General features: G+C 55.4%; 1 protein-coding gene across 2 annotated transcripts in view; it reads right to left on the bottom strand.

Annotated features, from left to right (window-relative positions):
* The window catches only part of IL16 (interleukin 16), a 42,757-nt gene extending 27,463 nt beyond the window's left edge, over positions 1-15,294 (bottom strand). The window contains exons 1-6 of one of the 2 annotated variants that reach the window (XM_078449082.2): positions 15,156-15,294; positions 11,499-11,641; positions 9,973-10,083; positions 7,335-7,449; positions 1,326-1,399; positions 379-595 (exon numbers count right to left, since the gene is read on the bottom strand). In XM_078449082.2, coding sequence (XP_078305208.2) covers positions 379-595; positions 1,326-1,399; positions 7,335-7,449; positions 9,973-10,083; positions 11,499-11,641; positions 15,156-15,279 — 784 coding nt within the window. In that variant the 5' untranslated portion in view covers positions 15,280-15,294. The remainder of the gene's footprint in view (positions 1-378; positions 596-1,325; positions 1,400-7,334; positions 7,450-9,972; positions 10,084-11,498; positions 11,642-15,155) is intronic. The other variant, XM_078449083.2, reaches the window with a different exon arrangement.
* Positions 15,295-15,520: the final 226 nt, after the last annotated feature.

The raw sequence follows: 15,520 nt of genomic DNA, 5'->3' as shown, positions 1-15,520 counted from the left end.
GGAGGGAGGGCAGGGGGCTCGGAACGGAGCGCGAAGGACCTCGGCTCCCCTGCCACGGTTAAGAACGACGGTGCTCAAGGAGGGGTCCCCGCCCCAGACCTCACGGCGTATTTCGCTGTGCCCGCAGCCCTGGCCCCGGTTCCCATGTGCGGTGTCGCCTTGTTGGGGTATGTTCTGCCCCTCGCCCCACAACCCCAGGCTGAGCGTGGACGGTGCGTCCTGGGCTCCTGCAAACAGAGCCGCAGGCCTCGCTGCTCGGCGGTGGCTGCAGAATCTGCTTGTAGGCGACAGACACCCTGTCCTGTCTCGGAAAGTCTCGGGGGGGGGGGGGGCCCGGTGGCGGGAGACCCAGGCAGGAGGGCAGGGGCGCAATCCCACCTTTCTGCAGAGAGACCTCCACCATGACTCTGTAGTTGGGCTTGGCCGTGCTGGGGGGGGCGGCGGGGCTCCCCAAGCCGAAGGGCCCGCTGTCCTTGGTGGCACAGGTGCTGGAGCTCAGGGAGCGGCACAGCGGGGGCGACAGGTGGCTGCTCGGCGAGTGGGGTGCCGTCAGGCGCGTTCTCACGGTGAGGGTCAGGAGCCCCTTTTTGGCTTGCTGAAAGGAAGGGACCATGTGCCGCAGCGCTCAGCAGCTGTGTGAGCGTGCGTGTGCGTGGCGTGGGAGCGTGTGTGCATACGTGTACGGTCTATATCTACACGTATATACAGATACGAAACATCATATACGGAACCTACACACGTGCGTACGTGCGCCAGATGGGATTGAACTGAACTGATTACCCAGAGACTTAAAGCATCTTTTAGTGACTGCCTTAAAACTTAAAACAGATTTGGGGCGCCTGGGGGGCTCGGTCGGTTGACCGTCTGACCTCGGCTCGGGTCACGATCTCGCGGTCTGTGGGTTCGAGCCCCGCGTCGGGCTCTGTGCCGACAGCTCGGAGCCCGGAGCCTGCTTCAGATTCCGTGTCTCTCTCTCTCTCTGCCCCTCCCCCACTCACACTTTGTCTCACTCTGTTTCTCAAAAATAAATAAATGTAAAAAACAAAATTTTTTTTAAACTCAAAACAGATTTGCAAATATATCGGCATAACTACGCTGAACGTCTTCAAACAGTTCTATAAATCTTCAGCAATTGAGACACGCCCGCAGCAATTCTGATAACACTCTTATTTCCGGAGCTGGGTCTTTTTTCTCAACCCTGTGCCCAGATGAGCACCAGCGGGGCGCCCCATGAGAAAGACCCCACAGTTTGAGTCTGCGGGTTCGAATGGAGGAGGGGGCCCGAAACCCCGGGGTCTGGCCGTGAACCGACAAGGAGCGGTCACCTTGAACTTGCGCAGAGCATCCTGGTGTGTTAGTCCGGCCATCGATTCTCCGTTGAGCTCCAGAATTTCATCCCCTGTTGGGAGAGGGAGAAATCACAGTAGAGACGCGTATGGCCCATGGGGGCGGGCAGAGCCCTGGGGAAGCCTTCCTTGCCCGGGACTCTCCCCCCGAAAGGCAGGCGGGCCCCAGCTCTCTGAGGCCCCTCCAGGGTCCTCGGCTGGCACACAGGCCTGGCCTGACCCGGTCCGGCCTGCCCTCTGGCTTTGCCCGCCTCCCCCCTGCCTCCCTGACCCTCCCGCTAGGTGTTCCCACGGCTCATTTCCTGATGCAACACCGCCTGCCTTTCTCAGGATGTTGTCTGCCTTCAGGGCCCTTCTCCCACCTTGTTCACCTGCCTCGCTCAGTCTTGCGGTCCTGCCGGCTTAATTTCCCATGTGTCCTCACGGCACCTGTGTCCACCACTAACCATCACAGCTCGGCCCCGTGGGTGGGTGGTGACCAGTGACCCGGGGAAGACTCTCCCCTCCGGGCAGGTCGCTCCCTGGCCAGGGGATTTGTCTGATCAGACGGTGTGTCCCCAGGGCCAGTTCTGGGGAGGGGGGACCTGCCCGGTGCTCGGGAAACGTGAGAAGGAGGTGATGCTTCCAGAATGCAACATAGCCCCGTTTTGCAGAAGAGGAAAGTGAACCCAGAGCTGTCCCAAGCCACCCGGTGAAGAGAATTGGGAAGCCGGCCCTTTCACCACGAGCCGCTCCCTCACAAATATGCCTAATAGACCCATTTTTTTCTGTATCCTGAAGTCCATCTTCTGAAACTGACACTGAAAACCAATGTCTCCCCTTCACTGAATGTGCTCAACAAACGGGGAGCGTTTGTTCTGCGTTCAGGGCTGCGCTGGGTGCGTCGGACTCCCTGCTCGTCACGCAGCCGTGCGGTCTGGTCGTTAGTAGGTGCGTCTGTGGTCACCTCACTATGGTGCCCTCGCAGACAATCCAACCCTCTTCCCCGGTTGTTCAAAAGGTGGTTCTGCCTTTGCCTCTGAGAGTCGGAGGCTCCACTGCGATGCCCCCGGGTGCTTCCTCACCCTGAAATGTCGTGCCTTAAAATGATTCCGGAAAATTCTTAGCCACTGTCTCATTGCCCTTTCGCTCCCCTCTTTCACGCTGTTCTTTCTTTCTAGAACGCGTCTCCCCTGTGGGCCTTCTTGCCCACCCTCCGTCTTTCTCTAACACTCCTATTCTCCACGGCTCCGTGCAGCCCGCCGGACCACTTCCAGCTCCCGACTCCCCTTGCGGAGAAATCAGATACAAATCGGAGAAAGACAGATACAGAAGCATATGATTTCGCTCATGTGCGGAATTTAAGAAACAAAACAAAGAAAGAAAGAAAAAAAGAGACAGGCTAAGAAACAGACTCGTAACCGTAGAGAACACACTGCCGGTCACCAGAAGGGAGGGGGGTGGGGGCGGGAGAAACGGGAGACGGGGACCAAGGAGGACACTTGTCGTGACGAGCACAGGGTGATGTACAGAAGTGCTGAATCACGGTATTGCACACCTGAAACTAATATAACACTGTATGTTAAATGCACTGAAATTAAAATGAAAACTTAATTAAAAATTGCATAATACAAAACCATAGTAATTCTACAGTGTCTTTTGGACTGCTCTGTGATCTCAGGGTTTTGAGGGCTAGTACTCGGGTCGGTTATTCCTGCCAACGCTCATCAACAAGGGATATTTCCTAATGTCCTGTGTGCTCTTTGTGTCGAACTCCCTTTTCCGGGGGCCAGTGTTTCTCTGGGGTTTCCCAGAGAACCCCAAGAGGCAGTCCAGAGCTTTCACTGCTTCGGGACAAGTGTTAACATTAGGTTCTCGGCTTGGAGCGTCCTGCACTCAGGAGAGACTATAAATGTGGCCAGAACACTCCCACGCGACACGGGTCCTTCTTTTCCCGTGGGAGACGTCTTTTCCTCACACCCAAGGGCCACAGGCAAAGGTAGGTTTGCTCACTGCTTCGCTGGGGCCCGATGGCCTTCCAAGAGGGCAGCTCGTGAGGCTTCACATGGACCCACGGCCATGTCCCATGTGGGCAACTAAGTCTGGGGTCCCTGGCCCTTCAGCCCTGTGGGCACCAGTTCCACGGGCCATCACACCCTCAACTCCTAAGACTGCCGTAGATTTAAAGTTTACATGTGCCACGTTACCCAGCATGACCACGTGTCAAAAATCAAGGGCAGGAGTGGGCTGGGGACAGGATTCAAATCAGCGTCACCTGTGAGGTTGCCAGAATCAGACCAAAAATGAAAGAATCCGCCCTCGCACTTATGACAGTCCAAGTTGAGTGGAAACAGACAAGTTTTAAAAATAACTAAAATATAACTATTATGTCGGAAGGAAGAATACACAGAGGACGTATTTCAGAAGTGGTCATCCTTCCTCTCCTCCTCATGGGCAAGAGATTGAGTGATTGGTTACGGAGGGTGGAGCCTAAGTGATCGCTGGGTGTGCCATCGGTCACAGGCTAGGTGTGCAACGTAATGATTTGACAATGACATACATTACGAAATGTTCCGCAGGGTGAGTGGACTCACCCTCTGTCATCACCCAAGGTTATTACGATATCATCAACTACATTCCCTAAGCTGTACTTCCATCCCACGACTTCTTTCTTTTGTAACTGGAAGCGTGTCGTCTTCCCCATCACCTGATCCATCCGTCTGACCTAATCCCGCCCCTCTGACGGCCACCACTTTGTTCTCTCTGTGCTTACGAACCAGTTTCTATTTTTGTTGTTATTGTGAATCACGTGGCATTTTGTCTGGCTTCTTTCACTTAGCATAACACCCTCTGGATGCATCCATGCTGTCACGAATGGCCAGATTTCATTCTTTTTGTGGCTGAGTAATAGCCCACTGTAGACGTACACCACACCTTTGTTATCCGTTCGTCTATCGATGGACGCTTGAGTTGCTCCCATAACTTGGCCGTTGTAAGTAATGCTGCAACACACAGGGTGCTTATATCTCTTTGAATCCGTGTTTTCATTTTCTTTGCGTAACTACTCAGAAGTAGAACCGCTGGATCACAGGGCACTTCTATTTTTAGTTTTTTGAGGAACCTCCGCACTGTTTCCCACAGCAGCTGCACCAGGTTGCATCCGCAACCACGGTGCACGAGGGTTCCTTTCTCTCCACATCCTCACCAACGCTTGTTTCTTGAGAAATGACCATTCTCGGTGACATGAAGGGCTGAACTTCCCTCGTGAGCCCCAACAGAACTACTCTTTGGACAGTCCTGGTCCTTGTTGGGCCACATCTGGTGGGAAGTGATTAAACTAAATCTTACACAACCGTTTCTTTCGCAAGCAGAATACAAATAAAACATCATTAGCCTTGATCTGTGCTCCAAACTTTTGTTGCAGCTGGATGTACCCCCCATCCAATGGCAGATTCTAGAACTTTACTTTGAAGGAGTTACAAACGGTGATTTTGTTAATCATGAGAGGCTAGAATCAAGGACTGCGGTAGATGAGCTGAACGTCCTTCCCACCGAATTCTTACGATTGGTATTAACGAAAAGGGGAGGGGAGAAAAAGAAGCTTGACAGGGCAGGTTTGCATTCTGGAAAGAAAACAAGACACAGCACACTGTTTCCTGCCACCTCCACTCAACTCCCTCACTTTTTGTTTAAGTAACGAGAAGTCCAAAACATAACCAAACAAAATATAGTACATTCTCAAGATTCTGATGCCCCGTTTCTCCCTTTGTCTCGTTGATCCCCTTTCTTTCCCCGCCTCTTGACTTAGCTACTCCCCCCTAGAGCCTGCCTCCGCCCTCCTCTCTTCCCTCCCTCCTTCATCGGCCCTATAACTCAAGTGTTTTCCAAGGGTCCACAACCCCCAGTCTACACCCAGCCCTCCTCCCTCCCTGGGCTGGAGACGGTGACACCGCCTGCTGGACGGCGCCACCTGGTGGCCGCCCAGAGCCAAGCCTCTGCCTTGGCCTTTTTCCTCCTCCGTATGTCCTGCCCCAGGTTAAGTTCACTAAGACCACGAACACTTTCTCAGACCCAGAGAGGCTGTCTCATCTGCACCTGCCTCCTCCCAGGAAGACAGGCTCAGGCAAGACCCTTAAGAGCTGGAGTCTGGCCCTTAGGACAGCCTCTCAAAGGGCTTCACAGCCTCTGGGCTCTTGCTGGCCCGTCTCATCCTGCCTTCTGCTTCCCGAATCACCTGAGAACCCTGGTCATAGCTGGTCCCTCCCAAATTATAAAAACCTTCAAAGGTTCCCCACTGCCTCCCCGATAAAATCCGGAAGCGTAAGCGTGCATGAGGTTGGGGTCGGCAAACTTTTTCTATGAAGGGCCAGGTAGTAAATACCGTAAGCTCGGCCGGCCGCGCGCCCTCTGCTCAACTAGGCAACGTCGCACAACTACGCAACACGGCTGTCGTGAACACAAAAGCAGCTTCAGACAACAGAATGAGCCGCGAGCATGGCTGGGTCCTCGTAGAGCTCGTCTCTGGACCCTGAAATTTGCATCTCATTCGGTTCTCTCTCGCCACAAAGACTTGCAAATTCCTCTGACTTTGCTCAGCCACTTAGAAATATGGGATCCATATTTTGTATGCTTTTAGGGATCCACCCAAAAGACACAAAACTACAGAACCGAAGGGGCACACGCACGCCAGTGTTTACAGCAGCGCTATCAACAACAGCCAAATTATGGAGAGACCCCAAGCGTCCACCAATTGATGAACGGATAAAGAAGCTGTGGTCTGTTTACACAACGGAATATTACTCGGCCGTCAAAAAGAATGAAACCTTGCCACTTGCCACGATGTGGATGGAGCCAGAGAGGAGTATTACGCTAAGTGAAATCAATCGCTCAGAGAAAGACCAATGCCAATTGATCTCGCTCACACGTGGAATTTCAGTAACAAAACAGATGAAAATATGGGAAGGGGGGAAGGAGAAGAGAGGGCAACAAACCGTAAGAGACTCCTAAAGACAGAGAACAAACAGGGCTGCCGGAGGGGGGTGAGGGGGGGACGGGACAGACAGGGGATGGGCATCGAGGAGGGCACCCGTTGGGATGAGCACCGGGTGTCGTGTGTAAGCGACGAATCACTGGGGTCTACTGCTGAAGCCAGCATGATACTGCACGTTAACTCAGTAGAATTTAACTTTAAAGAAAGAAAAGACATACGAGAACCAGTCTCTATTTGTGAGCAGGATGAAAATGGGCTGCGGGCCTGACGTCCCCAGAGTTTGCTATCCCTGCCCTAACCAAGGTGGGTCCTTAACCGTGGCTAGGCTCCCAGCGCAACTCACAGAAACTGTCCTGACAGGGAGGGTGGGGACACCGAGGTCACCTCTCTTAAGCATCCCGTGGGGCCCCCCCCCCCAGTGTCTGGCCTCACCCGCCCCTGAATTTTGACCCCTAGTTGAAGTTTGGGAGTGTCCTCAGGCCAAGCCTGTTGGCCAATACTCCCAGCATGATGGAGGGGCCCTCAGGAGGCAGCTCTGACCCCCGGGGATGGCCAGGGGCCTGTCCCAGACAGGAGAGCGGGCGGGCCATGAACTCCTCAGAGGAGGGATCATATCTGATCAGCCTGTTTCTGCAGCTGAGAACACAGCGGGCTTACAGAGGATGTTCATCAGACGCATTAGAAGCACAGGGCCTGTCACTCCATGACTGTGAGTCGGGAGGGCAGGAAAGAAGGGAGAGGGTGGCGGGGACACCAGCAATAGAGGGGGGGGCCTTGGACAGAAAGGGAGGGGAGGCGGACACCTCGGCCTTCTGTCCCAGGCTGGCTACGGGACCTGGGCCGCGGGCAGACACACTCAGCACCGTGCCGGTCACGACGGAGCCATCGGGGACGTGTGCCGCGGACCCCAGAATCCACGCCGGCCGAATTCCGCAGGCTGAAGACACAGGCTGCCCTGCGCTGTCTTCTGTGGGCCAGTGACCCCTCCGACGTCACCCGGCGAGAGACGAGAAACCTACCTTCTTGCAGCCGTCCGTCCGCCGCCGCCGCTCCCCCCGCAAAGATGGTTTTGACGTAAATTCCGATGGGGCCGTAAATGCTGTCCCTTCCCCCGACGATGCTGAAGCCCAGGCCCTGGGGGGAAGAAGAGGAGACTGGCATTAGGGACGCTCCAGGCCGAGCGCCTGCCCCAACCCCCAACCCCCAACCCCCAACCCTCAACGAAGGAGCCGGGGAGGAGAAAGGCGCCCTTGGTGTCAGATGCCTCGGGACCTCACAGGGGAATGGGGAAAGCCATGACCTCCAGGCCGGACCGGACCGTGTGGGGCCTGGGCTCTCACACAGAGTCATGTCCCAACACAGAACTTGTGCCGTAGCCAGAGAATCCCAGACGGGGCCGAGCCCTGGGTCTGCCCGTCTGGCTGGCAGCTCGGGGCACATCACCTCCCGTCTCCGAGCCCTCGCTTAGCCCCTTGTAAGATAATGCTCATAACCTCACTCACAGGATTGTGTTAGAAAATCCAGTGAGGGGCGCCTGGGGGGCCCCGTCGGTTGAGCGTCCGACTCCGGCTCGGGTCACGATCTCGCGGTGCGTGGGTTCGAGCCCCGCGTCGGGCTCTGTGCCGACGGCTCGGAGCCTGGGGCCTGCTTCCCATTCTGTGTCTCCCTCTCTCTCTGCCCCGCCCCCGCTCGCGTTCTGTCTCTCTCTTTCTCAAAAGTAAACAGACACTTTAAAAATCTAAAAAAAAAAAAAAGAAGGAGGAGGAGGAGGCCTGGGGGGTCAAGAAGTGTTGGGTCACTGTCCGAGTTCCACGGCCAAAGAACCAGGCGCCCCCAGGGAAGTCCTGGGGCTTCCCAAGCCCTCGGTGTCCTCAGCCAGAAAACGGAGATGCTAACAGGGCTTTCGTGAGCATCAGAGGAGACATTGCTTGCAAAGCCCTCGGCCCAGGCCTGGCCTTGTGGTAGCTGCCTTCTTGCCTGATTCGATTTTGACTCTTCCCCAAGCACTTAGGGATCCTTCTGGCTCTGCCTCGTCCTCCTCCTGAACTCCCCCACCCTGACCCCACTCCAGGTTGCCACCCGGGACACGAGGCCTTCCTTCCGTGGCTGGGTCGTGCGGGTGGACGGTGGGAGGCCCACCCGGCCTCTGAAAACCCACCGCCCCGCCCTGCACGCGGGCCTCCCGCACCGAGTGGCCCGCCTCGCTCGGTCCCCGGGCCCCCGCAGCCCGGCTCAGTCCGCCCAGAGACACGGAACGTGGATTTAGTGAATGTGCCTCTTACAGACACCGAGATACGTTAAACCGTCTTCGGTGCTCTTTGCGCTCTTCCGGGCAGGGCCGACAATTGAAAAGCCACCGAAATCCGGGCAGGGGTGCAGGGTGGAAAGCACTGTGATTTACTAGCCAGAAAGTCGGGCCGTTAGGAGAGAAGTCAGCACCAGAGAGGATTTCTCCTTTGTAGGGAGAGGACCGGTCGGGTCAGCATCTTGTGCTTCTGTCTGCTGTGCTCCCGGGAGCGGGAGGGGGTGAGAGCCAGGGAGGAAAGACCCAGCGTGAGGAGACCCCCCTCCTCTGACCAGAGCGGAAGTAGCAACAGCCCTTTTCCCCCCAGGTCACGTGCCAAAGTTATGTTAGGTGGGTTTGAAAAAAAAAACAAAAACAAAATAAAAAACGAACCATCTGATTTACTTGGGCTCGTCTGGGAACTCTGCAGCAACTGCCCGCGTCTATTCCGGAATGTTCTGGAAGCAACGCAAAAGACATTCGGGATGCCCCCACCCCCCCCACCTCTGCCTCGTCCTTCCCTTCAGGATTTCTCAGTTGTGGGGCAGAAATCGGCATGAATATATCCACCTGGGGGACACACGTGGCCTGGACGTGTCCTCCCCAAACTTCAAAGACGGCAGCCGTCGGGAGGTGAGCAAGTTGGACTGGTGGTGCCCTCGGGATGGATGAGGGGCCCTTATAAAGGAGACCCAGAGGGCTCCCTCGGCCCCCCCGCCATGTGCCCTGTGCAGACACAGAGAGAAGACCCCGTCCACGAACCAGGAAGCCGGTCCTTCACACACAGCAAATCTGCGGGCACCTGCATCTTGGACTCTCCAGCCTCCGTAACCACGAGAATGTGCTACTTAAGCCACCTCGTCTGGGTTTTTATGACAGAGGCCTGAACCGACAAAGACACAACGTCAATGGTTTGAATTTAACCGTCAGGTACAACGAACTTCTAAATTGTTTTTGGTGTTTACTTATATTTGAGAGAGAGAGAGAGAGAGAGAGATCACAAGTGGGGAGGGGCAGAGACAAGAAGACGCAGAATCGGAAGTAGGCTCCAGGCTCCGAGCTGTCAGCACAGAGCCCGACGCGGGGCTCGAACCCCTGAACAATGGGATCATGACCTGAGCCGAGGTCCGACGCTCGACCGACTGAGCCACCCTAGAACTAACTTCTAAAAACATCACCCCAAAACCAAGTTGGCGAGCAGTTGCCCTGCGGTGGCCCACACGGGGGTCCCCCCCAGCCCCCCACGGGTTCATCTCGACTCTCACACCCGCAGCCAGAACCCCCATCCCTATCTGCCTCCTTCCCTGGACGGGACGGCTCGTCAGGAGCCGGTGTCCATCCGGCAGCTTCTGTTGGCAATGGCCCTCGCTCACCTTGGCCTGGCCCTTCATCAGCACGATGTTGGAGATGACGGAAGCCTGGAGGCCCCCCGAGGGCTGTGCCAGCTGAGCTGTGCTGAGCGACCGGGTGGGTCTCGAGCTGCCCTGTGGGAAGGAAGGGGGTGGGGAGGCGTGAGCCGGGGGAACAGCAGCACCCACCTCAGGGGGCAGGGGGGACCCCAACCCTCTCTCTGGGGGGCCCACGGCACCAGCCCCGAACTTGGTCGACGAGGCACGGTGGGAGTCTGGGGGGGCGGGGGGCTGCCTTCAGTGGTCCGGGGCTTTCAGCCTTCTCCCTGCAGCTGGAAGCTATGGAAGGCTTTGTCCACACAGCAGGTGCAGACCACACAACAGACCACAGCGGCCGAGAACGACGCGTCCTAGAACCAGGGTCTCCAAGAATGCCCTCTCCAGACTGTGTCCAATTCAAGACACATGTACCGAGCACCCCCCTTGGGCCCGGCATGGGGTGGTGGGCAAGGAACCTGAAGATTTTAAAATGCGGGGCATAAATCCCCGGGGAGGCAGACAAGCGACTTGCATAAGAGAAGCTGAGTGTGCCAAGGAGACGTGCACCCCGCGTGCCTCGGGAAGTCTCCCCCGCCCCCCACGGTAGGGAGGATATACAGCCCGGACCATCCATCAGACTCTGGGGCCCCGCCGCCTGGGTTCCTTTCCTGGCTGGTGACCTTGAGGAAGTGACTCAACCACTCTGTGCCTGTTGCCTCTTCTGTAAAATCACCTGAGCCGTCAAGGTGCTGCGGACAGAGGCGCCGGGTGGTCCTGGGGGCAGCCTGAGTCCCTGCCGTGCAGGGCCCGGGGCTCGGGGACACAGCAGGAGGGGACGGACACTGCTGGGCTCCCGGCCCGCACCCCGCGCCCGACGTGGGAAGGACGCGCGGTGTGGGGCCCACAGGGCTTGGCTCGAATTCTGCCTGGTCCCTTAGCTTCTGAGACGTGTGAACTCAGGCAGCCCCTCGCCTTGGCCAGCCGCCAAGTTTCGTCGGCGTAAAACGGGGCCGACGCTACCTTGGTTTCTAAGCCTGTCTTATGAATTAGAGGCACAGGGTGCAAGGCAGGTCCCGACACCACGGGGCTAAGAGCGCGGGTGTTGGCGTCCTGGAGGTCTGACCCTGAGCCCCCGGGCTGCCTGCCCTGGTCGATGCCCCCTGGCACGCGTGCCCTAACCTGTCCCGGGATGGCTCCTCACCCACCCCCTGGAGCCCCGGTGCGGAGGGAGTAAAGGGTCCACAGAAGGCCTCAGCTTCCGCTCACGTGGATCGTCAGCTCCCAGCAGCACAGACTGGCAGTGGCCCCAAGGGCCGGTTCGCGGGGCGCTCCGCGGTCACCGTTCCCGGTGAGGGTCTTTCTGTGCCCGGAGCTGCCCGCTCCCACCAGCCAGCCCCTCTCCTCGGTAGTGCCGGGACAGGGACAGGACCCCACCGGCTGGCCTCCGCAGCCACGGCCAAGCCCGGGCCCCTCCCGCGTCCCCTTCCCCGGCTCCCTCCCCTGGTTCTTACCGAAGACTTTCCCGCAGGGCAGTCCAGCTGCTGAGAGAGGGACTTCCGGCTGCCACACAGGGGATAAGGCTGCCTGTCCGTGCAGGCCGCAGAGCTCTTTATCATGCGAAAGTCGATCTCCCCTGTGCAATAGGGATTAACACCTAAACCCCGGGGAGGAGGAAAGGAAGAAGATGTCTGTGCTCTCGAAGCACAAAGGTCAGCGGAGAACACCCTTGGGTCCACCCCAAAGCCTTGGCCTCCCCAGCCCCACCGGCAGGGCGGCCCCAAGGCCCTTCTCGATCCCCCTGTGAGTTCAGATCAGCATGGACGCAGGCCCCGAGGTCGGGACAGAGCGGGTTCCCGGAAGCACGGGCTGGTCTGAAAATGACGAGTGGGCGTGCTCCAGCCACAAGGACATCGATGAAGGTCAGCATCTCAAGTCGATGGGGAGGTGGGGGGTGCTGAACGCAGTCAGACATACAGCCATCGATTGAGTTCGTTGACAATGCGGTGACGAGAGCCAATGCAAAAGCCAAAATAACTTTTGATAACATGAGTTTGTAATTAACGGTGAAGTTGAAATATGGAATGGAAAAATCAGCGGGGAGGCAGACTAAGGGTAAGTAATTCCACTTTTCCAGGGGAGGTCGGGGAGGGGGGCGACTTGGAAAATGCCGTCTCAAATATTCATCAATTAATGACACCCAAATGATTAGCTAATTGATCTTGTGTTAAGGAAACCAGAAGTGGAGCTGGAAATTGAACACATCTCCCAAATCACTGCAAAACTCGAACACACACCCCCAGCAAGAGGCAGGGAACAAGGAAGTGACGAGTGACCAAATAACAAAGCGTAGAAAGCAGGTGAGCGAACGCAAACGTTATCCGTGAAACCAGCACCGATGGCGGGGCATCTCTCTCTAAAAACGTTGCCCCCGTTTGCTTTCGAGATCTTACCGCGTATTCTTTGCAGGACATAAAACAAACGAACAGTGAAATGAAAGGCAGGCAGAGACTGGTCACCCATAAGCGGTGCTGGAACCAAGCAGCCACTTCAAATAGCATTTGTCTCGGGGCCCCTCGGGGGCTCAGCGGGTTAAGCGTCTGACTCTTGATTTCAGCTCAGGTCACGATCCCAGGGTCTGTGGGATCGAGCCCCATGTCGGGCTCTGCCTGTGCTCACAGCGTGGCACCTGCTTGGGGTTTTCTCTCTCCCTCCCTCTCTCTGTCCCTCCCCCTCTGGCACATGCCCTCTCTCTCAAAAGAAAGAAAAAAGAGAAAAAAGCTTTCATCTAGATTCTTGCTTCACGTCAAACAACAAACATTACTGATGGGTATAGTAGGCTTTAAAAAAAAAAAAAAAGCATATCGTTTAAAAATGAGAAGGAAATACGGCCCAATATTTAGTAGTGATTTTAATAGTTCTCTGGACGTGGAAGAAACTTTTACATGATTAGGAAGGAAAGAAATATATAGATGTGATTATATAAAGGTGTCCTTATCTTTTTAAAAATTTTTTAACATTTATTCATTTTTGAGAGAGAGAGGGAGGGAGCATGAGCAGGGGAGGAACAGAGAGAGAGGGAGACACAGAATCAGAAGCAGGCCCCAGGCTCTGAGCTGTCAGCACAGAGCCCGACGTGGGGGCTCGAACTCACGGACCGCGAGTTCACGACCTGAGCCAAAGTCGGACGCTTAACTGACTGAGCCTCCCAGGGGTCCCCCAGAGGCTCCTTATAAACTAATGATATTACTGATCACACCAATAAAAAAAAAAACCAGGTAGACTCCCCAAAAGCAAATGAATGAACCAAGAGACGCTTAGAGTCGGCTGTGTGGAGGGACTCCTTCCACCTGCTCTCGGGGCCAGAGCACCGGGCAGGTCAGGTGCCAGCTGAGGCGGAGGGAGGGGGAAGAAACACTCGAGAGCGTCTCCTCCGCCTCCAGTCCCCTGGTGGCGCTCCTCGAGGACTGGGCTCCCCCAGCAACCTCAGGGCCAGGGGCAGGGAGCAAGCAGGGCTGGGCTCGTGGGCACGCGGCCTGTGAAGTCAGCCACGCAGACCCCCAAACGTAGAGGGAGCCTTGGCTTGATTTCTAACGCATCCATTTTGAAATTCTTAATATTTGAACAGGGGCCCCACGCTTCCATTTTGCACCGATCCCCACAAATTGGGTGGCCCTTCCTGGGTGAGAAGTGGGCTAGAAAAAAAGCAGAGGAAGCAGGAAAAATCTGCAGAAAAATATACATTTTTAAATTTTAACACAGTGTGGGCCGTGATTGAAGAAACAGGTGCTCGTACACATGACTGGAGTATCGGCTACTTAAAGCTGGCAGCACAGATCAAAATCTAAGGTGTGTTTTCCTTTCGAAACTCCATTTCTAAGAAATTATTCTAGGGGGCGCCTGGGTGGCTCAGTCGGTTAGGTGGCCGACTTCGGCTCAGGTCATGATCTCGCAGTCTCTGAATTCGAGCCCCGCGTTGGGCTCTGTGCTGACAGCTCAGAGCCTGGATCCTGTTTCGGATTCTGTGTCTCCCTCTCTCTGACCCTCCCCTGTTCATGCTCTGTCTCTCCCTCTCAGAAATAAATTTTTAAAAAGTTTTTAAAAAATTTTTAAAAATTAAAAAAAAAAGAAATTATTCTAAAGGAGGCAATAAGCAAAAATGTATGATTAAAAACAGTGTAAGTAGCAGTCCAAAAATAGGAAATGAGCTTGGGGAACAACGTTTTAGATGGTGCATCCTGTGGCAGAATTATATGAGAGAGAGTTTAAGGCACTTGCCCAAGGTCACATAGGTAATGAGCTCTGGGAGCAAGTGTGAGCTCCAAACCCTACGCGCGTCCACTGCCCTCTGTGTTTCCCTCAGAAAATCATCACAGACGCAAACAAAATTTGAAGTACAGACTCAGCGATGCTGATAATCTTGGTGGAAAACTGAGAATAACTTAGCTGTCTAACGGTAGGGAGTCAGTTACCTAGATCGGGTACATCCGTACAATGAAATACGAGGCACCCACTGAACATGGTGCGTAGGAAAGAATTTCCAGGGACTCGAAGTCACGTCGTGCTGTGCGTGAGCACGCGTGTGTGTAGTCTATAGGCATACGCGGGCACAAAAGGGAAATAACGAAAATGTTAACATCGATTATCTCTAATGGCGGCGTTTGGTGTGGCTTTCGTTTCTTCATGCCCTTCTGCGTTCTTCAAACGTCCTCACTTTGGATTACGGCTATTCCATTTATAGCAACCAAGAATCATGGCGGCCACCAGCCTCAACTCCCCTCTTGTGACAGATGAGGTGATGGAGGCCCCGGGAGAGCAAGGAGCCTTCCTGAAATCGAGGAGCCCATCAGAAGACAGAGTGGGAGGAAACCCTTTGTGTTTTATCCCCTATAATGGGTCTCCCCAACACGGCGCTGGAGTCCAACTAGAGGAGGAAGTGTCGAAACCATAGAGAGCTCCCCCCACCCCCGCCCCACCACCACCTCTGGCTGGCCAGGATGTGCACGCGCAGTGACAGGTGGTCGCAGAGAGGCAAGCCGACCGCAGCCGGGTTTACCCCAACCGGACTAGCAGACACCCGCCCTTCTCCAGATCTCCCCGCGTCACTCATATTCCTGGTCCTCAGCGACAGCGAGGCTCCGCTCCTGAGGACAGTTCGATGACGCACTTACTGGTCGAGTTGCTGCGTGTCCTTTGGTGACAGGCTTTGGGAAGCTGGCAGTTACTACTCTGCGGTTCTACTCTCCCAGACTTTTCTCGAGAAGTTGTGGAAGCTTCCTGCAAAACAGTTCCCATTGTTTATTCAGCGAGTTCGCCAGAACAGAAAAAGGTGCACAGAACACCGAGGTTTTGACACTGACCATATGGACGGACTTGTGGGATTGTCTGTCTCCCCTGGTAAATTATAGGGTCTATGATGGCAGACGTACAGAATCATTGCCACCCATTCATCCATAGCTTCACCCATCACTTAATAAAAATTGAATGATAGATATACCGCATAGGTACTGGACAAAGGCAACCGATGTCTAAACAC

Source organism: Panthera onca, chromosome B3, assembly GCF_046562875.1.
Source record: "Panthera onca isolate mPanOnc1 chromosome B3, mPanOnc1 haplotype 2, whole genome shotgun sequence".
NCBI lineage: Eukaryota > Metazoa > Chordata > Mammalia > Carnivora > Felidae > Panthera > Panthera onca.
Note: the sequence above shows the minus strand (reverse complement) of the source record. Positions and strands in the feature narration are given on the sequence as shown.